Raw genomic sequence first — 15,092 nt, forward strand, 5'->3', positions numbered from 1 at the left:
TGGCTCCTGGTTTTGGCCTGGCACAGCTCTGACTTTTGTGGCCATTTGCGGAGTAAGCCAACAGAGGAAAGATCTCTGTCCTCCTTCTCTCCGCTCCCCTTTCTCTCTCTCTCTCCCTTTTCTCCTCTCTCTCTCTCTCTCTCTCTCTCTCTCTCCCCGCCTTTCTCTTTCTGCAACTCTGCCTATCAAAAGTAAATCAATCAATCAATAAATATTCTAAAAATATTCAGAATACACAAAACTTGCTTTGGGGTTCTCTAAGGAACATCTTGAAGAAATAAAACAGTCATCCAACAGGTAAACCGAAACTGCAAAACAAGGGGCTTGCATGAACCAAGTCTATTTACGCCAAAGCTGATATTTAAAAACAATTTTTGAAATCATAAATTCTAAAAAAAAGTTCAGGTATTTTCAATACAATAAAAAAGTTTTCACATAAATGATTTAAAAGAAGAATCCTTGTAATTTGGTAATTTAATTTAATTTAATTTGGTAAATTATTATCTTCAGTTTAGGTTCACTTTTAACACTAAAGTGACTCCAACTTTCCAACAGCTCTTAAACTGCTGATATATTAGCTCAAATTTTAGAGCACAGGCTTGGTCATTGATGTAGCTTCATAAAGCAATGTACTTAGTTTGGAAAAACGTGCTTTTCAGAGTTTATCAAATCTTACTTCAGGATATAAAACAAATATGCTGAGTTTGGTATGTTGCTGGAAGGTTGTCATTAACTAATTTCAAACACATGGACCATTGAAACATATTTCCATTCTTTTCCCCATAATACCATGGTAATCATTCCTCTTTCCCATTTAATAGATTTTCCACAAACACATATTTACATTTAAACTCCATCCCTATTATTTCCTCTTCTTCACTGTAGTTAAGACATGTACTAAATACAAAACAGTGATATTTTAAAGGGAAGAAGAGCATAGTTGAGTGAGGTAGTATTGAGACATGAGAGTCAGGCCTGCGAGAATTAAAAAAAAATATATATGTTCTCACTTTTACTACTGAGTGAATAGGCTGTTTTCCACATTAAACTAAAAATAACCCCCATGAAGAAGCTGAACATCAAAGATCATACACTTTCACATATATTTTTAGTGCTATAAGTAGATCTAACTTGTGTCAACTTATTGATATATCAGTGTGTGCCTGCGGCAGTAGGGTCGAAGTTGACATTGAGCAAAACACTTGTTGACTCACTTCATTCATTTATTCCCCACCTTGTTTCAGAAAGTTTTTAAGTGTTGGTAAGTTTATTTATAAAAGGAAAATCATAATACTGTACTAAACTGGAATTAAGTTTCAAAATTCACATTTATGTAAGTATACTTCAAGAAGTTCATGGAAATGCGGAATTAAAATAAGATCATTTGGCTGTAAACAAAATTTGAGATCCATGACATTTTTCCATAATATATGCTTTTCATGAACTTTTTGAAGGCTCTTACAGAACACTTTGTAATTTTCAAAATATCTTTATAAATATTTCTGTTTGAGTAAAAGGAAAGGCCTCCAGTAACTTATCAAATGCATTCTAAATAAACAAATTATTTAAAAACAATTTTTGCACAGCACCTATTTTGATACTTTACAAAAATAACTTAACATTATATTTATTTCTTATGGTAGTTGAAATACCTTTTCTTTTTATTGGTCCAAGGATACTTGGTCTGATAATATTTGTGGGGTTGTGATTGCTTCTAAAATAAAAATCATCATGATCATTACCAGAAAAACGAATTGAACAAAATCAGTAATCATAGTTCCATTATAGCTGCCCTAAGGGCATAAAATTGAATACTGCTTAGTAAATAACACATATTTGGTTAATTTTCTCTAAATATGGGTAGAAACAGAATGTCTCACAAGCAAGTTGCTTTTTTAATTTTCAGGGATTTGAAACTTTGAACCCTACATTCTGGAAAGACCAAGAGTCCTGGTTGGGACTTGCCTTGAATCAAGGTGAGAATCACAGGTGGAGTTGTTTCAAGTTCTAGAAAAAACTCTGATGTAATCAATAAGCTTGGTCAGAGGAGATTATGATCATTACCTGCTTAGTTTTGTATATATTTTGTTACTTTGTACATTCTTGATTTACTTCGTTATATAAAATGAGAAACTGAAACAAATGAAATTTTAATTTTGCTAAAAATGAATCACTTATTTGGTTTGCACAAAACCTAGACCTGTAACTTCTCTAAGCTCCTAAGATTCTTATTTTGTACAAATTTCATATAACAAACTTACATCACAAATCGGCGTGTAAGGCTTGGAGTAGTACCTGTAGGCGAACTGGTACAGCCAACCTGGGTATGTAATGATGGAGAAAAAGACTGCTGAAATCAAACTGGAATAGAGGCTTTAAAACCACCCCTTCCTCAGAAAGCCAATCAGAAGTTTCCGATAGCTGACAAGATGATGGGAAGGGATACTGAGTAGAACAGATCATGGGGAAATTATAATATGAGAACTAGTCTCTACCTTGAATATGTGTGCAGTATAGAACTGTGCACAGCTACCAAAATTCATCTAAATAAGACTTAAAAGTTGGTTTTATTAAATATAAATAAACTGATAGAATCAGACACACTACAGCAAAATCTATTCTCCAAAACCTTATGTTTTGTAAATTTTAAGGTACTTTTATCTTACCTTCCCAATTCCACTTCTGGGAGAAACCTCTGGGAGTACCGAAATAAGATCAGTGCACGTTAGGGAAGATGGTTTCTCTACATCGTTGTCATTCTGTATAAGCAGAAACCAATGTACTATTGTAGTATCAATTGTTATTAAACGAACACTTAATAAAATAGCCATTGAAAAAGTAAAGGAGTCTGTCCCACTATGTTACTGCCCTGGGGAAATCCAAGATTCACTTTGACAATTTAGGGAAGACTTTGCCTTTGGTAGGAACAGAACCACATGACACTTGAGGGGCTCCTCTAGCACCCCCAGAATGAGCTGGAATGTGAACACTCAATTCTGAGTGAGACATATCATACAGACAAAGGTTATTTCAAAAGTTCATGAAAATAATTAAATTAAAAATAAATTTATTTGGGTCCAAAACATTGAAATTCATGTATATGAAGGATCCTCAAAAAGTTCATAAAATATGAATTATGCAAAACTGCATGCGTTTCAAGTGTTTTGCATGAAAAAATCTTATTTTTAGTTCCATTTTCCATGAACCTTTTGAAATATACACATATACATAAACTCTAAATTTAAGTTTTTCTTTTGAGATTTGCCCTGTGGTAACTACATCTATTCCAGGAAACAACTTAAAAGACAATGTGGAGGCCAGCACAATGGCTCAATCCTCTCCTTGCACAATCTCAGGTTCTCATATGGGCACTGGTTCTAATCCCAGTGGCCCCACTTCCCATCCAGCTCCCTGCTTGTGGCCTAGGATATCAGTAAATATCAGAAGTTGGTATATCAGAAGCTTTCCTACTCAAATTTCTGCTCAAAACTTATTCTGAAATGGCCAAAGAGCAATTAAGCATCATTAAACTATCACAGTTAAGAAAACATAATGTGTACGGAGATGCTTAAAATGTTAATAAAGGACAAAACTACATTTTAAATATGTTTAAAGTTTGTTAAAATGTTGCTGTAAATGTATGTGTTAGACATAAAACAGCACTATTTTTCCAGTAAATCCATTGTCTTTAGTTTAAAATTCAACATAGAGTTCTGTCGAGAGGACTAAATGTTTTACTGTCATACAAGCATATTAACCAGCACAAATATTATTTTAGTTCCAGTAGAACAGAGAGGAATCTACTCCACAACAATCACAGTTTTCTATCAAACAAACTGTTTATTTTTAATCCAACTTTCATATGATGACAGTTATTTTGTTGATAAATCTGAAGAGTAATCAAAAATTATTTATGCAGCAGGTACAATCTAGGTATTACATGAGAGCCTATATTTCTAGAAATTAAAGTGGAATAGCAACAGCACACATTCTATGTCAGTAAGAATTTTAAAACATTTTTACAAAATTGAAATGTTAATACCATACCAAGTTCAAACACCGTTCCCACGATTGACTGATCTGTATTGCTGTTTGTACTTCCCTACAAAAGAAAACAAATCAGTATTATGGCCTGGTTATGTGCAAGAGAAGATATAACTCAATATGAAATTATCAGAATAGTAATTCAAAGCATGGCACTTACCATTCAGTCATTGCTTCCCTCGCTGCCAAATTCATGCCCTCCTCCTGAAAAGTGGGAAAAAATGAGAACAAATTGCATAGACCCAGCTTTTTATGCCATTACAATGTGTCATTTGGGTTGAAAGTTTCAAAATTTCATTTGGATGCATGTTTACCACTTCTCATTGGGCCTCAGAAGAGTTAGGGTGTCAGCAAATCTCTGAACAAGAAATCTGCTTCTTTATTCTTCATCATTGCCATTGCACAAATTACTACATCAAAGTATCTTACTAATTGTTAAAGTACAATAGATATGCAGGAATTGATCAGAGGAAAGCTTTCTTCATTCAAAAGAGAAAGCATGAAAATTCAAAATTAGATATTTCCCTTGCAATTAATAGTAAGATAGTAACAAATGATAACACAATAGTCCAAAATAAACTAAATGTCTTGGTATGAATATATTTAGATAAATAAGGCAAACATTATTTAAAACTAGTAATTAACATAAAATTGAATTATATATTAAGTGGAGAAAATGGATACTATTTATGTAAAATTGTAAAAGATGTAAAAGAACTACTCAGAAGGATGTTCACCAAAAACTGCTAACAGTGGTTATCAAAATCTATAGCGAGATTTGGAGTAACTTGTTCACTCTTGCTTTGTGCTCTATTATTTGACTTCTGAATACTTACAAGTATAATTTTCGCAGTTAGTTTAAAATAACCCAAATATATAAAAACATCCTGTGTTTATAGACTGAAACACTTAAAATGAACAAAACGACAATTCTACCAGAAGTGAACTATAGATGCAATGTAAGTATTATCAAAATCCCAATGCATTTTATGCAAAGATAGAAAAACCTATACTAAAATCTATATGGAATATCAAAGGATTCTAAATAGTCAAAGCAGTGTTTTTAAACTATTGTTTTTAAAAGATTTATTTTTATTTGAAAGGCAAATTTACAGAGAAGGAGAGATAGAGAAAATTTTTCTAAACGCTGGTTCACTCCTCAAATGGCTGCAATGGCTATAGCTGATATGATAAGAAGCCTGGAGTTAGGAGCTTCTTCTAGTTCTCCCATGTGGGTATAGGGCTCCAAGGCTTTGTGCCATGTTCCACTGCTTTCCCAGGCCACAAACAAGGAGCCGGAGTGGAAGTGGAGTAGCTGGGACACAACCAGTACCCATTAGGGATGCTGACACTTGCAGGAGGATTAGCCAATTGAGCTACTGGACCAGCCCTGCCAAAGCAATCTTGTAAATGAAGAGCAAAACTGGAAGACCCACACTTTACCTCAAAACTTTTGCAAAGCTTCAGTAATCAAGGAAACATTTGCTGTACAACACATGCAACCTATTGTCAACTTTGTAGTCTTAAAGTGCTTAGCTATCAAGCTAGATTCCTTACAGTAGACTAAATCTTTTGTCACTTAAGGGTTTTGATACATACCTTTGTGTTTAAAAGAAAATATTTGTTAAAATGATCTGAGTTTTACCTTGTAGGACCCACTTTTAAAATTTTACACTGTAGCTGTGCATCCTGATTCCCTCTGGAAATAAGTTTAGCGGAAACAACTTGGGGGAAAGAACTCTCCACAAGGCTTGTTTCCCAAAGAAAGCTATTGTTTAGGGAACAAAATTATAAACTTTCCTCAGTTTGTTGTAAAGCAGTTCCAATAATAACTCAGCAAGGCTTGTGAATGCAATTGTGGCATCCAAGTTATTTCACTTTAAAAGACTGTAACAAATACAGTTAAGTTGTAAAGAAGATAAAAAAAGTATTTACTGCCGTAAGAACAAACAGACTGGAACAGACAAACAGAACAATAGAAAAGTACAGAGAATCCAGAAGCAAATCCTCACATGCATGCTCAAATGATTTTCGAAAACAATGGAAAGGTCATTCAGTTGGAAAAGGACAGTCTTTTTAACAAGCCATGATGTTGGGGAAAACTATTTCCAAATTCAAAGAAATGAATATGACCTCTTTCTTTACATCATGTGTAAAAATTAACTCAGAATGGACCAAAGATTTCAAAATGAAATGCTGATACCATAAATGCTTTAAGAAGCCACAGTCTGAGTTTTCATGACACTGGGTTTGTCATTGACCTCTTGAATTTGGCAGCAAACGCACAGTAAACAAGAGAAAATCAGACTGATTTTCATTATTTTTTTTAAAGTATACATCAAAAGACAATGTTAACAGAGTCAAAAGACAACCAGAGAATTGGAGAAGATATTTTAGTCATTTTTCTGATAAAGTATTATTATGTAATAAATCCTAGAACTCAACAACAGCAAGGAATAATCCAGTTAAAATAGGGGCAAAGGTTTTTCTTAATTTTACTTCTTAAATTTTTAATTAACTTGTAATACTTGTACACATGTTTGGGGCATATGAAATATTTCAATAATCTAATCAAAAAGGAAATCACTACCTCCAGCTCCCCATCTTCTCTCCATGCTCAGAGCTGATGAACTACTCTTGTGCAACTCTTTCTATAGCACACAATACATTGCCGTGACCTTTAGTCGCCTCACAAGGATATTACAGACTAGAAGCTGTTAATTCCCATTAATTGTGCTTTATTACCCTTTATTCAACCTTGTTCAGCCCCTCCCCTGTCCTTTCCTACTTGCTAGTAATCTGTATTCTAAGTTCAAATCAATTTTCTTTCACCTCCACATATGAAAGCCAGTATGTGGTATTTGTCTTTCTGTATCTGACTAGTAGCATATAGGTTATTTTTGCTTTAACAGGATTGTAACAAATGCAGATAAGCTGAAAAGAAAACAAAAACCTTGTTTACTGGCATAAGGATGGGCATGAAGACCAACAGAACAGAACAGAGAACCCAGGAATAAATCTTCACACATTTGGGCAAATGATTTTCTTCTTTGTTTTTTTTGTTTTTTTTTTTTTTTGAAAATTTTTTTACTATTATATTTTTGACAATCTTTACATAGTTAATTAGGGTAAAAAGGTTCAAAGGCTACAGGAAAGTGGGTAAAGACCACTATTTCCATATTGTTTCCTTCATGTTTAAAGGGGGATATTAAGGGAGAAGGCCCACCCAATTTCCCACCCTCCCCAGGTCCCAGATGAAGGGCATACTCCGAGGTTCTTGCTCAAGTGGTTTTGATGGTTCACCAGTTCCCGAGACTAATGTGCCTGGGAAAGCAGTAGAAGATGGTGTAAGCGCCCAGGCCCATGACACTCCTGTGGAGGATCCAGAAGCCGCCCTTGGCTACTGGCTGTGGCCTGGTGCAGCCTGGCCATTTGGGAGTAAACTAGCAGATAGAAGATTTCTCTCTCTCTTTGCCTTTCAAAAAAAAAAAAACCCAAATAAATCTTCTCCCCAGATTTATTAGTGTTTACTTATTTGAAAGGCAGCAAGGCAGACTGTCCATGTAGAAGTTCACTCCTCAAATGTCCATAACAAGGGCAGAGCCAGGCCAGGGCCAGAGTCAAGAACTCTACATGAGTCCCCAGCTGAGGGATCCCAGTATGTGAGCCATCAGCTGGTACCTCCCAGCACCAGCATTAGCAGGCCGCTGCAATCAGACAAGAAGGCATGACTTGACCCCTTGTAGCTAAGCACCCCATATTGGATGTGCGGACCCCAAGAAGCATCTTACTGGCTACCAAATGCCAACACAAGATAGACATTTTTCTATAAAGATATACAAAAGAAATTGGCTATTCTAGGCACCTTATGTAAGTGAAATCATAATATTTGTCCTTCTGTCTGGTTTATTTCTCTTAGTACAAGGTTTTCCTTAAATAATAATTTGAAAGGCAGAGTTACAGAGAGAAGGAGACACACACACACACACACACACACACACACACACACACGTCTTCCATCTGCTGTATCACTTTCCACATGGCCACAATGGCTGGAGCTGAGCCAATCTAAAGCCAGTAGCCAGGAATTTCCTCCAGGTCTTCCACGTGAGTTCAGGGGCTCAAGGACATATTAAGTCATCCTGTGCTGCTTTCCTATGCCATAAGCAGGGAGCTGGATTGGAACTGGAGTAGTTAGGACACAAATCAGCACCCATATGGGGTGTCGACAGTACTATAGGTAGAGGTTTAGCCTACTATGCTCCTACCCTAGCATTCTTAAAACCATATCTCACACAAAATAAAATATCTGCTAGGATCATGTGGAACAAATACAATGTGGGGACCATGAAATAAGCAGAGGAGGTATCACTAAAGAGACCTAGAATCATACTTGGGGGCTAAACTTTACATAAACTACACAACATGAACGCTCTCTAAAATCAGCATGAAGAAAGTCTAAGGGATGCACAAGATAGTCTTTTCTTTAAGAAGCAAAAGAATGGAGCAGACATTTTATGTATGAAATCCACAGACAAATCAATGTCTTTATTAGATTTACTTATCTAATACAGTTTTATCATAGGATTATTGCAATTAAATACAGACTGACACAGGGTGCGCACTTTCGGCACACAGGTTCTCACGAGCAAAGGGCATTTGGGGCGCGGGGGGGGCGGCTTTATTTAATTGCAACTAATTGAAGTTTACCTGTACAAAATCAGGCACATATAAGGATGTAAGAATATTATCTAGTTTTTAACTAATTTCTACAAAATGAACAACTATCTTGACAAGATCCCTAAAAAGAAGTTTGGACAGAAGATAACACTAATGATACAAATTGAAGCAAATGTCAGGAAAGCAGCAAAGAGTTTACTACTCCAAGCATAGTTCACCATATGCCACCTTACTGTGAGAACATGATGCTGAACTACTCTATCAAGAAACTACCTAAAATAACTTTAATCCCTCAAGACTATTGGGCATAGGAATTCACATCCACTCTCAGTTGTGCTCTATAGCTAATAAAATTTTAAATTTTCTCAGATAGCATTCTGCATCTTATTCTTTTTATATGTATATTTTTCACATGTTCCAGGCTTCACGTGAAATACTAGCACAGTAGTATATTTCCAAAATGTATAAGTAAATAAACTGGAGGCATATGTTCAAATATTTTTATTGTGTGATTAAAGAGTTTAAAGATTCTTGCCTATAGTATAAGCGATAAATGTTTTGGGAAGAGTGACATGAGTTGTGTGAAACAATTAAAGTTGAACCTCAGCCTTCAAACATGCTAAAAATCTGCACAAGCCAAGGGAAGGAAGCAGAAGGAGCCATCTGAACAAACATTTAGAGATGGGAAAGAATATGGCCGATTTGGAGATCATAAGAACTAACTTGGTGAAACAGTTCATGCTAAAAGTAATGAGACAAAATTATAGAGGTAAGACAAAGCCAGATTTATAGGTTTAAATAACTGAAGCTTGAACTTAAAGCATTTAAACATGATTCTCAGGGCCATAAGTTTTGGGATCTAAAAGAACTGAGTCAGATCTTAGCTCTGTAGTTTACTACCTGTGCAACCTTGGCCATGTGGCATAACCTGAAATTTACTTTCTTTATCCATATGGAAAGGACTATAACAACAAAGAAGTGGTATACAGTTCTTATCACAGAAACTGGTATATAATAAATACTCAACACATACTAGCCATTATTAACCTTACAGTTCAATAAATAACAGGGGAGGGGGTTGTGCTGTGGCCTACCAGGCTAAGCTTCCCATAAGGGTATCAGTTCAAGTCCTGGCTGCTCCACTTCCAATCCAGTTCCCTGCTAATGGCCTGCGAGAGCAGGGAAGGAGGGCCCTAGTCCTTGAGACCCTGCACCCACATGGTCTATATCTGGAGGAATCTCCTGGGTCCTGGCTTTGGACTGGCCCAACTTTGGGCATTGCAGCCATCTGGGGCATGAACCAGTGTATGGAAGATCTTTCCCTCTGTCTCAACTTCTCTGTCTTGTGACTTTGCCTTTCAAATAATAACAAAAAAAAAATCTTTCAAAAATAGATCATGGAAAGCCATTGTAACTTCCTGCCTGTTTATGAGAGGAAAAGGTGAAGATGTTTTGTTTGTTTTGTTTTGTTTGAAAAATTTATTTTATTTTTATTGGAAAGGCGGATATACAGAGAGGAGAGACAGAGAGGAAGATCTTCGAGTGCAACGGTCGATGCTATGCCAATCCGAAGCCAGGAGCCTCTTCCGGGTCTCCCACGCAGGTGCAGGGTCACAAACCTTTGGGCCGTCTTGACTGCCTTCCCAGGCCACAGGCAGGGAGCTGGAAGGGAAGCGGGACTGCCGGGATTAGAACCAGCGCCCATATGGGATCCCGGGCGTGCAAGGCGAGGACCTTAACCACTTGCGCCATCGCGCCGGGCCCGAAAAGGTGAAAATGTTTTAGAAAAGTTATCTTGGTGTTGATTGGGGGAAGATGAATTTCACTGAAATAGGAAATCTATTAAGATATTACTTTAGTAATCTAGAACAAAAGAAGGAAATGATAGCGGGAACAGTGAGGATATTTTCAAAGAAGAATTAATAGGATTTTAAAACTAATTTGGGTACAGTAAAAAATAAGGAAAAACTCAAAATGAACAGAGCTTTGAATGTTAACTATGTGACTGTGATAAATTTGGTACAATTAGAGAAAATAAGGGAAGTTGTGGAAGCTAATTTAAAACTGTCAGTATTTTTAAACAAGAGTAAGTCTTCTCAGTAAAATACAGTGGTTACTATATCTCTTCTACTTAATATTTATGTAGATGTTTTCCTCTACAGTGAAAGTGTATGTGTTTTGTAATTCACTCGATCAACAAGAGAGTTTTCCTAAAACTAGAAAAGAATTTTGCTTCATATTCTTCACAGTGGTATCTGGAACATTACTTAATATCAGTTATTGAGAGTTCTTAGTCAAAGGAAGTGGATTCTTTCTCAGCTTTATCTTGCTTATTTTAAAAATGGATGTTCGATGGTGTATCATGTTGTTAAAACAAGAATTAAAGTTACCAATACAGTTTGCAGAGGCAAAGAACATTAAACCGAGCAAAGTTGTAACTTTCCTGAAATAATAAGCATTTATTTTTTAAATACACAGGTAAAGATGAAATGAGTAAAATTACCAACTTCTGTTTTCTGTAGGAGACTATCTTTGAAATATTTTTGTTGTTAAGTGCTTATTTGGTGCTCAGTAAATGCTTATTGAAAGCATGAAACAATTTGTAAACTAACATCAATCTGTAAACTTCCTTTAGAGCAAGTTAGGCTATTTTCTTAAACAGATATACTTCATAAAAGAGACTAGGTACTTATTGTGTTACAAGGAAAACTCCAAAAATCATAGAAGTCTAATATCAGTGTTCTGCTAAATTAGAACAGGGTGATAAGGTTTGTAGGAGACTTACTATGAAAGTTGGCCAGCAGGGAAAAAAGTTCACAGACACAGATTCTATCTAAATTGTGCTTATCATACTCATGGCCTAGACTATAACTGCTATAATCCATTTGCAAATAGTTTCACCTCAGGAAGTTCTTCACATTTGTTTTCAGTCCCAATTTAACTTTCATGGTCCAAGTAAGATAAAACGTAAAGGTAGTACATGTTACCAAAGTTTGCATTTGTGAAGATATGAGTTTAAGAGATGCTATAAATGCAGAGATAGTTCATAAGTTTTTCTTGACTTAAGACATTGTATGTTCTTACTGGGTAACAATGAGTTTACATCTTATTTAACAAGTCAAAAATATGTGTCAAATTATATAACAAAATAGTATGAACACTATTATGGGTTGAGATGAATTCCCCCAAGTTTATATAGTGAAGTCCAACCTCCCAGGCCTGAGATTTTGACTTTATTTGAAGATGGATCTTTGCAGAGATAATGAAGATGAGGTCATTAGGGTTGGCCCTGATCCAACAGGGGTGATATCGTATAAAAAAGGGAAATCTGTCTATTAGCCATTTGAATTTATTCTTTTGAAAAATGTCTGTTCATTTTTCTCCGCCTTTCTTCACAGCGTTTTTTGCTTTGCAGCTGTTGAGTTTCGGAAGCTCTTTGTAAATCCTGGATATTAGCCCCCTATCAGTGTACAGTGTGCAAAGACTTTCTCCCATTCTGTTGGTTGCCTCTTCACTTTGTTGTTTGTTTGCTGTACAGAAGCTTTTGAGTTTGATGCAGTCCCATTGGTTTGTTTTGGCTTTGGCTGCCTGTGCTTTGGGTGACTTTTCTAAGAAGTCTTTCCCCGTTCCTGCATCTTGGAGAGTGTTTCCTATGTCCTCCCTTAATAGTTCCTCTGATATAAGGCAACCTTCACACACAATATAATAGCAGTAGCATTTTTAATACTTGTTTCGCTAAATCGCATTTTTAAAGGTTTTATTTTTATCATTATTGAAAAGTCAGATATACAGAGAGGGCAGAAAAATCTTGAAATCCAAGCGTAGATAACAAAATATGCATTTCCATGAACTTTTTGAAGACCCATTGAATAAACACACAAACAGTAAAAGAAAACAGTAAAAGAAAATTTTGTCTACAAAAGAGCAAAAGAATATTTTCACATACTTTTTGCTGGTGGATGACCTAATTTAGAGTTATATCTTGGTTCTGATATTCATTATCTTAAGATCACTGGGTAAAAAATACTAAATTCCTCTTATCTTTAGTGTGTGACAATATAAGGTAATTGTGAAATGAAACAAGATGACTGATATAAAATATCTATTGTATTATTATTAGTGGTAAGTGAATAATAAGTGCTTCATAACAGTTAATCTCTGCCTTGAAACAACAGTTGTTATGGAGTGCAGCCAGTGATTGCTCCTTCACCTCTCCTTGTTTACTCTTCCCCCCACGTCCTTGTGCTGTTTCTAGTATGCTCTATTATCACCAAGCTTAGTTAATAAAGACTCCTTAATAAACCTTAGACATGTCTGGTGCGATCTCGCTCGCACCCCGTAACACAGTCTGCTTAGAGTTGAGTCTGAAAAATCCCACCAATTGTGATAAAGAGGTGATTTGATCTTTTCAGTTCTATGGCTAATGCTTGAATAATTAGGTTTTAATTCTGTATTAGAATTATGTTTTTAAGCATATGTGCGTGCACATATGAATTCATGCATGCACAAAACATGAACCAGTGAAGTGCAATGTATCCCTGAATCCAAATCACTAAGGGGCAAACCAAAAGATAAGGGCCAATTTCTCTGCCAAGAAAGTGTTCAGTGGGTTTAAGTGAAAAACAGTGCTACAATTATTACAAACCTATTTTTATATAACATTCTTCATTGAGGTCCCTGGAAAAAAACCTAGATTCAAGGCATAACAGTATGCAATATTTCTGGAAACTATCAATTTATTACAATATTTAATATCCCAAATAATAAAGGATTTTGGAGTTTTTGTTGTAAAAAAATCATTCTGCCCCACGTGATAGCCTAGTGGCTGAAGTCCTCAACTTACAAGCACACTGGGATCCCATATGGGCACCAGTTCTAATACCGGCAGCCCTGCTTCCCATCCAGCTCCCTGCTTATGGCCTGGGAAAACAGTTGAGGACGGCCCAAAGCCTTGGGACCCTACACCCATGTGGGAGACCTGGAAGAGGCTCCTGGCTCCTGGCTTCTGATAGGCTCAGTTCTGGCCGTTGCGCTCACTTGGGGAGTGAATCATCGGATGGAACATCTTCCTCTCTGTCTCTCCTCCTCCTCTCTGTATATCTGACTTTCCAATAAAAATAAATAAATCTTTTACAAAATCATTCCTGAAATTAAAATTCAATTATATGACTTCACTTAGTTATTGAAACATATGTATTTCTTAAAAGAAAATTAAAATTCACTTTTTTAAATGAACAGCTTTCTATTTTCAAAGACTTTTACCTGTTTTATCTGATCGATGCGGTTGTTTGAAGTACGAATGGAAGATGGTGTGAACAACTGAAATTTAAAATGTAAAAGTCAGCATGCTTTAATTTTTAACTTTTTTTTTTACAGAATACTTTCTATTTCAAAGGCAAATTTATAGAAGGAAGGAAAGACAGAGAGAAACAGAGATCTTCCATTCTCTGGTTCCATCCCAAAGAGCCACAATGACCAGAGCTGAACCAATCCAACCCGAGGAGATAGGAGCTTTCTCCAGGTCTCCCATATGGGTGCAGGGGCCCAAGGACTTGTCCCATCCTTCACTGCTTTCCCAGGCCCACAAGCAGGGAGCTGGATCAGAAGTGAAGCAGCCAGGACTTGAAACAGCACCCATATGGGATGCCCACTCTGCAGCTGGAGAATTAGTCTGATAATATTTTAAGTTTAAACTTGTCTAGTTATTTCTAAACATTAGTCAATGGTGGACTCCTAAAGTAATGTGTGTTTAATGCATTCCAGTGGTGGTAGCATTTAAATTCAAAAGTTAAAAAACCAAACTGGAATTTGATTTTTTTAAGCATATATGCACGCACATATGAATACATACATGCACAAAACATGAACCGGTGAAGTGCAATCGCTTCACTAGCTGGTGCGATGACCTAGTAGCTAAAGTCTTAGCCTTGCATGCACCAGGATCCCATATGGGCACTGGATTGCATCCTGGCAGCTCTACTTCCCATCCAGCTTCCTGCTTGTGGCCTGGGAAAGCAGTCCAGGATGGCCCAAAGCTTTGAGACCCTGCACCTGCATGAAAGACCTGGAAGAAGCTCCTGGCTCCTAGCTTTGAATTGGCTCAACTCTGGCCATTGCAGTCACTTGGGGAGTGAACCAGTGGATGGAAGGTCTTCCTCTCTGTCTCCACTCCTGTCTGTATATCTGACTTTGCAATAAAAAATTTTAAAAATCTTTTAAAAAATTTCAAAATGGATCTTGATTAAATATACTGATTAAAAGCCCATGTATTTCAAAAAGGAGCAAAATACAGAAAGGTAGGGCAGAATATTAATAGAAGATTTTGTTTGTGTGTATCCCATCATTAAAACATAGTGAGAGATAATATC

At 36.3% G+C, this 15,092-nt stretch overlaps 1 protein-coding gene across 1 annotated transcript in view; it reads right to left on the reverse strand.

The window, feature by feature from the left end:
• Positions 1–15,092, reverse strand: part of LOC121169463 (P2R1A-PPP2R2A-interacting phosphatase regulator 1-like) — a 58,399-nt gene that overhangs the window by 21,931 nt on the left and 21,376 nt on the right. The window contains exons 3-8 of the mRNA XM_041000058.1: positions 13,987–14,043; positions 4,205–4,248; positions 4,048–4,102; positions 2,667–2,759; positions 2,262–2,320; positions 1,653–1,714 (exon numbers count right to left, since the gene is read on the reverse strand). Of these exons, the coding sequence (XP_040855992.1) occupies positions 1,653–1,714; positions 2,262–2,320; positions 2,667–2,759; positions 4,048–4,102; positions 4,205–4,248; positions 13,987–14,043 (370 nt within the window). The remainder of the gene's footprint in view (positions 1–1,652; positions 1,715–2,261; positions 2,321–2,666; positions 2,760–4,047; positions 4,103–4,204; positions 4,249–13,986; positions 14,044–15,092) is intronic.

This window comes from Ochotona curzoniae, unplaced genomic scaffold (genome assembly GCF_017591425.1).
Source record: "Ochotona curzoniae isolate NIBS_2020 unplaced genomic scaffold, NIBS_Ocur_1.0 scaffold_1852, whole genome shotgun sequence".
Taxonomy (NCBI): Eukaryota; Metazoa; Chordata; class Mammalia; order Lagomorpha; family Ochotonidae; genus Ochotona; species Ochotona curzoniae.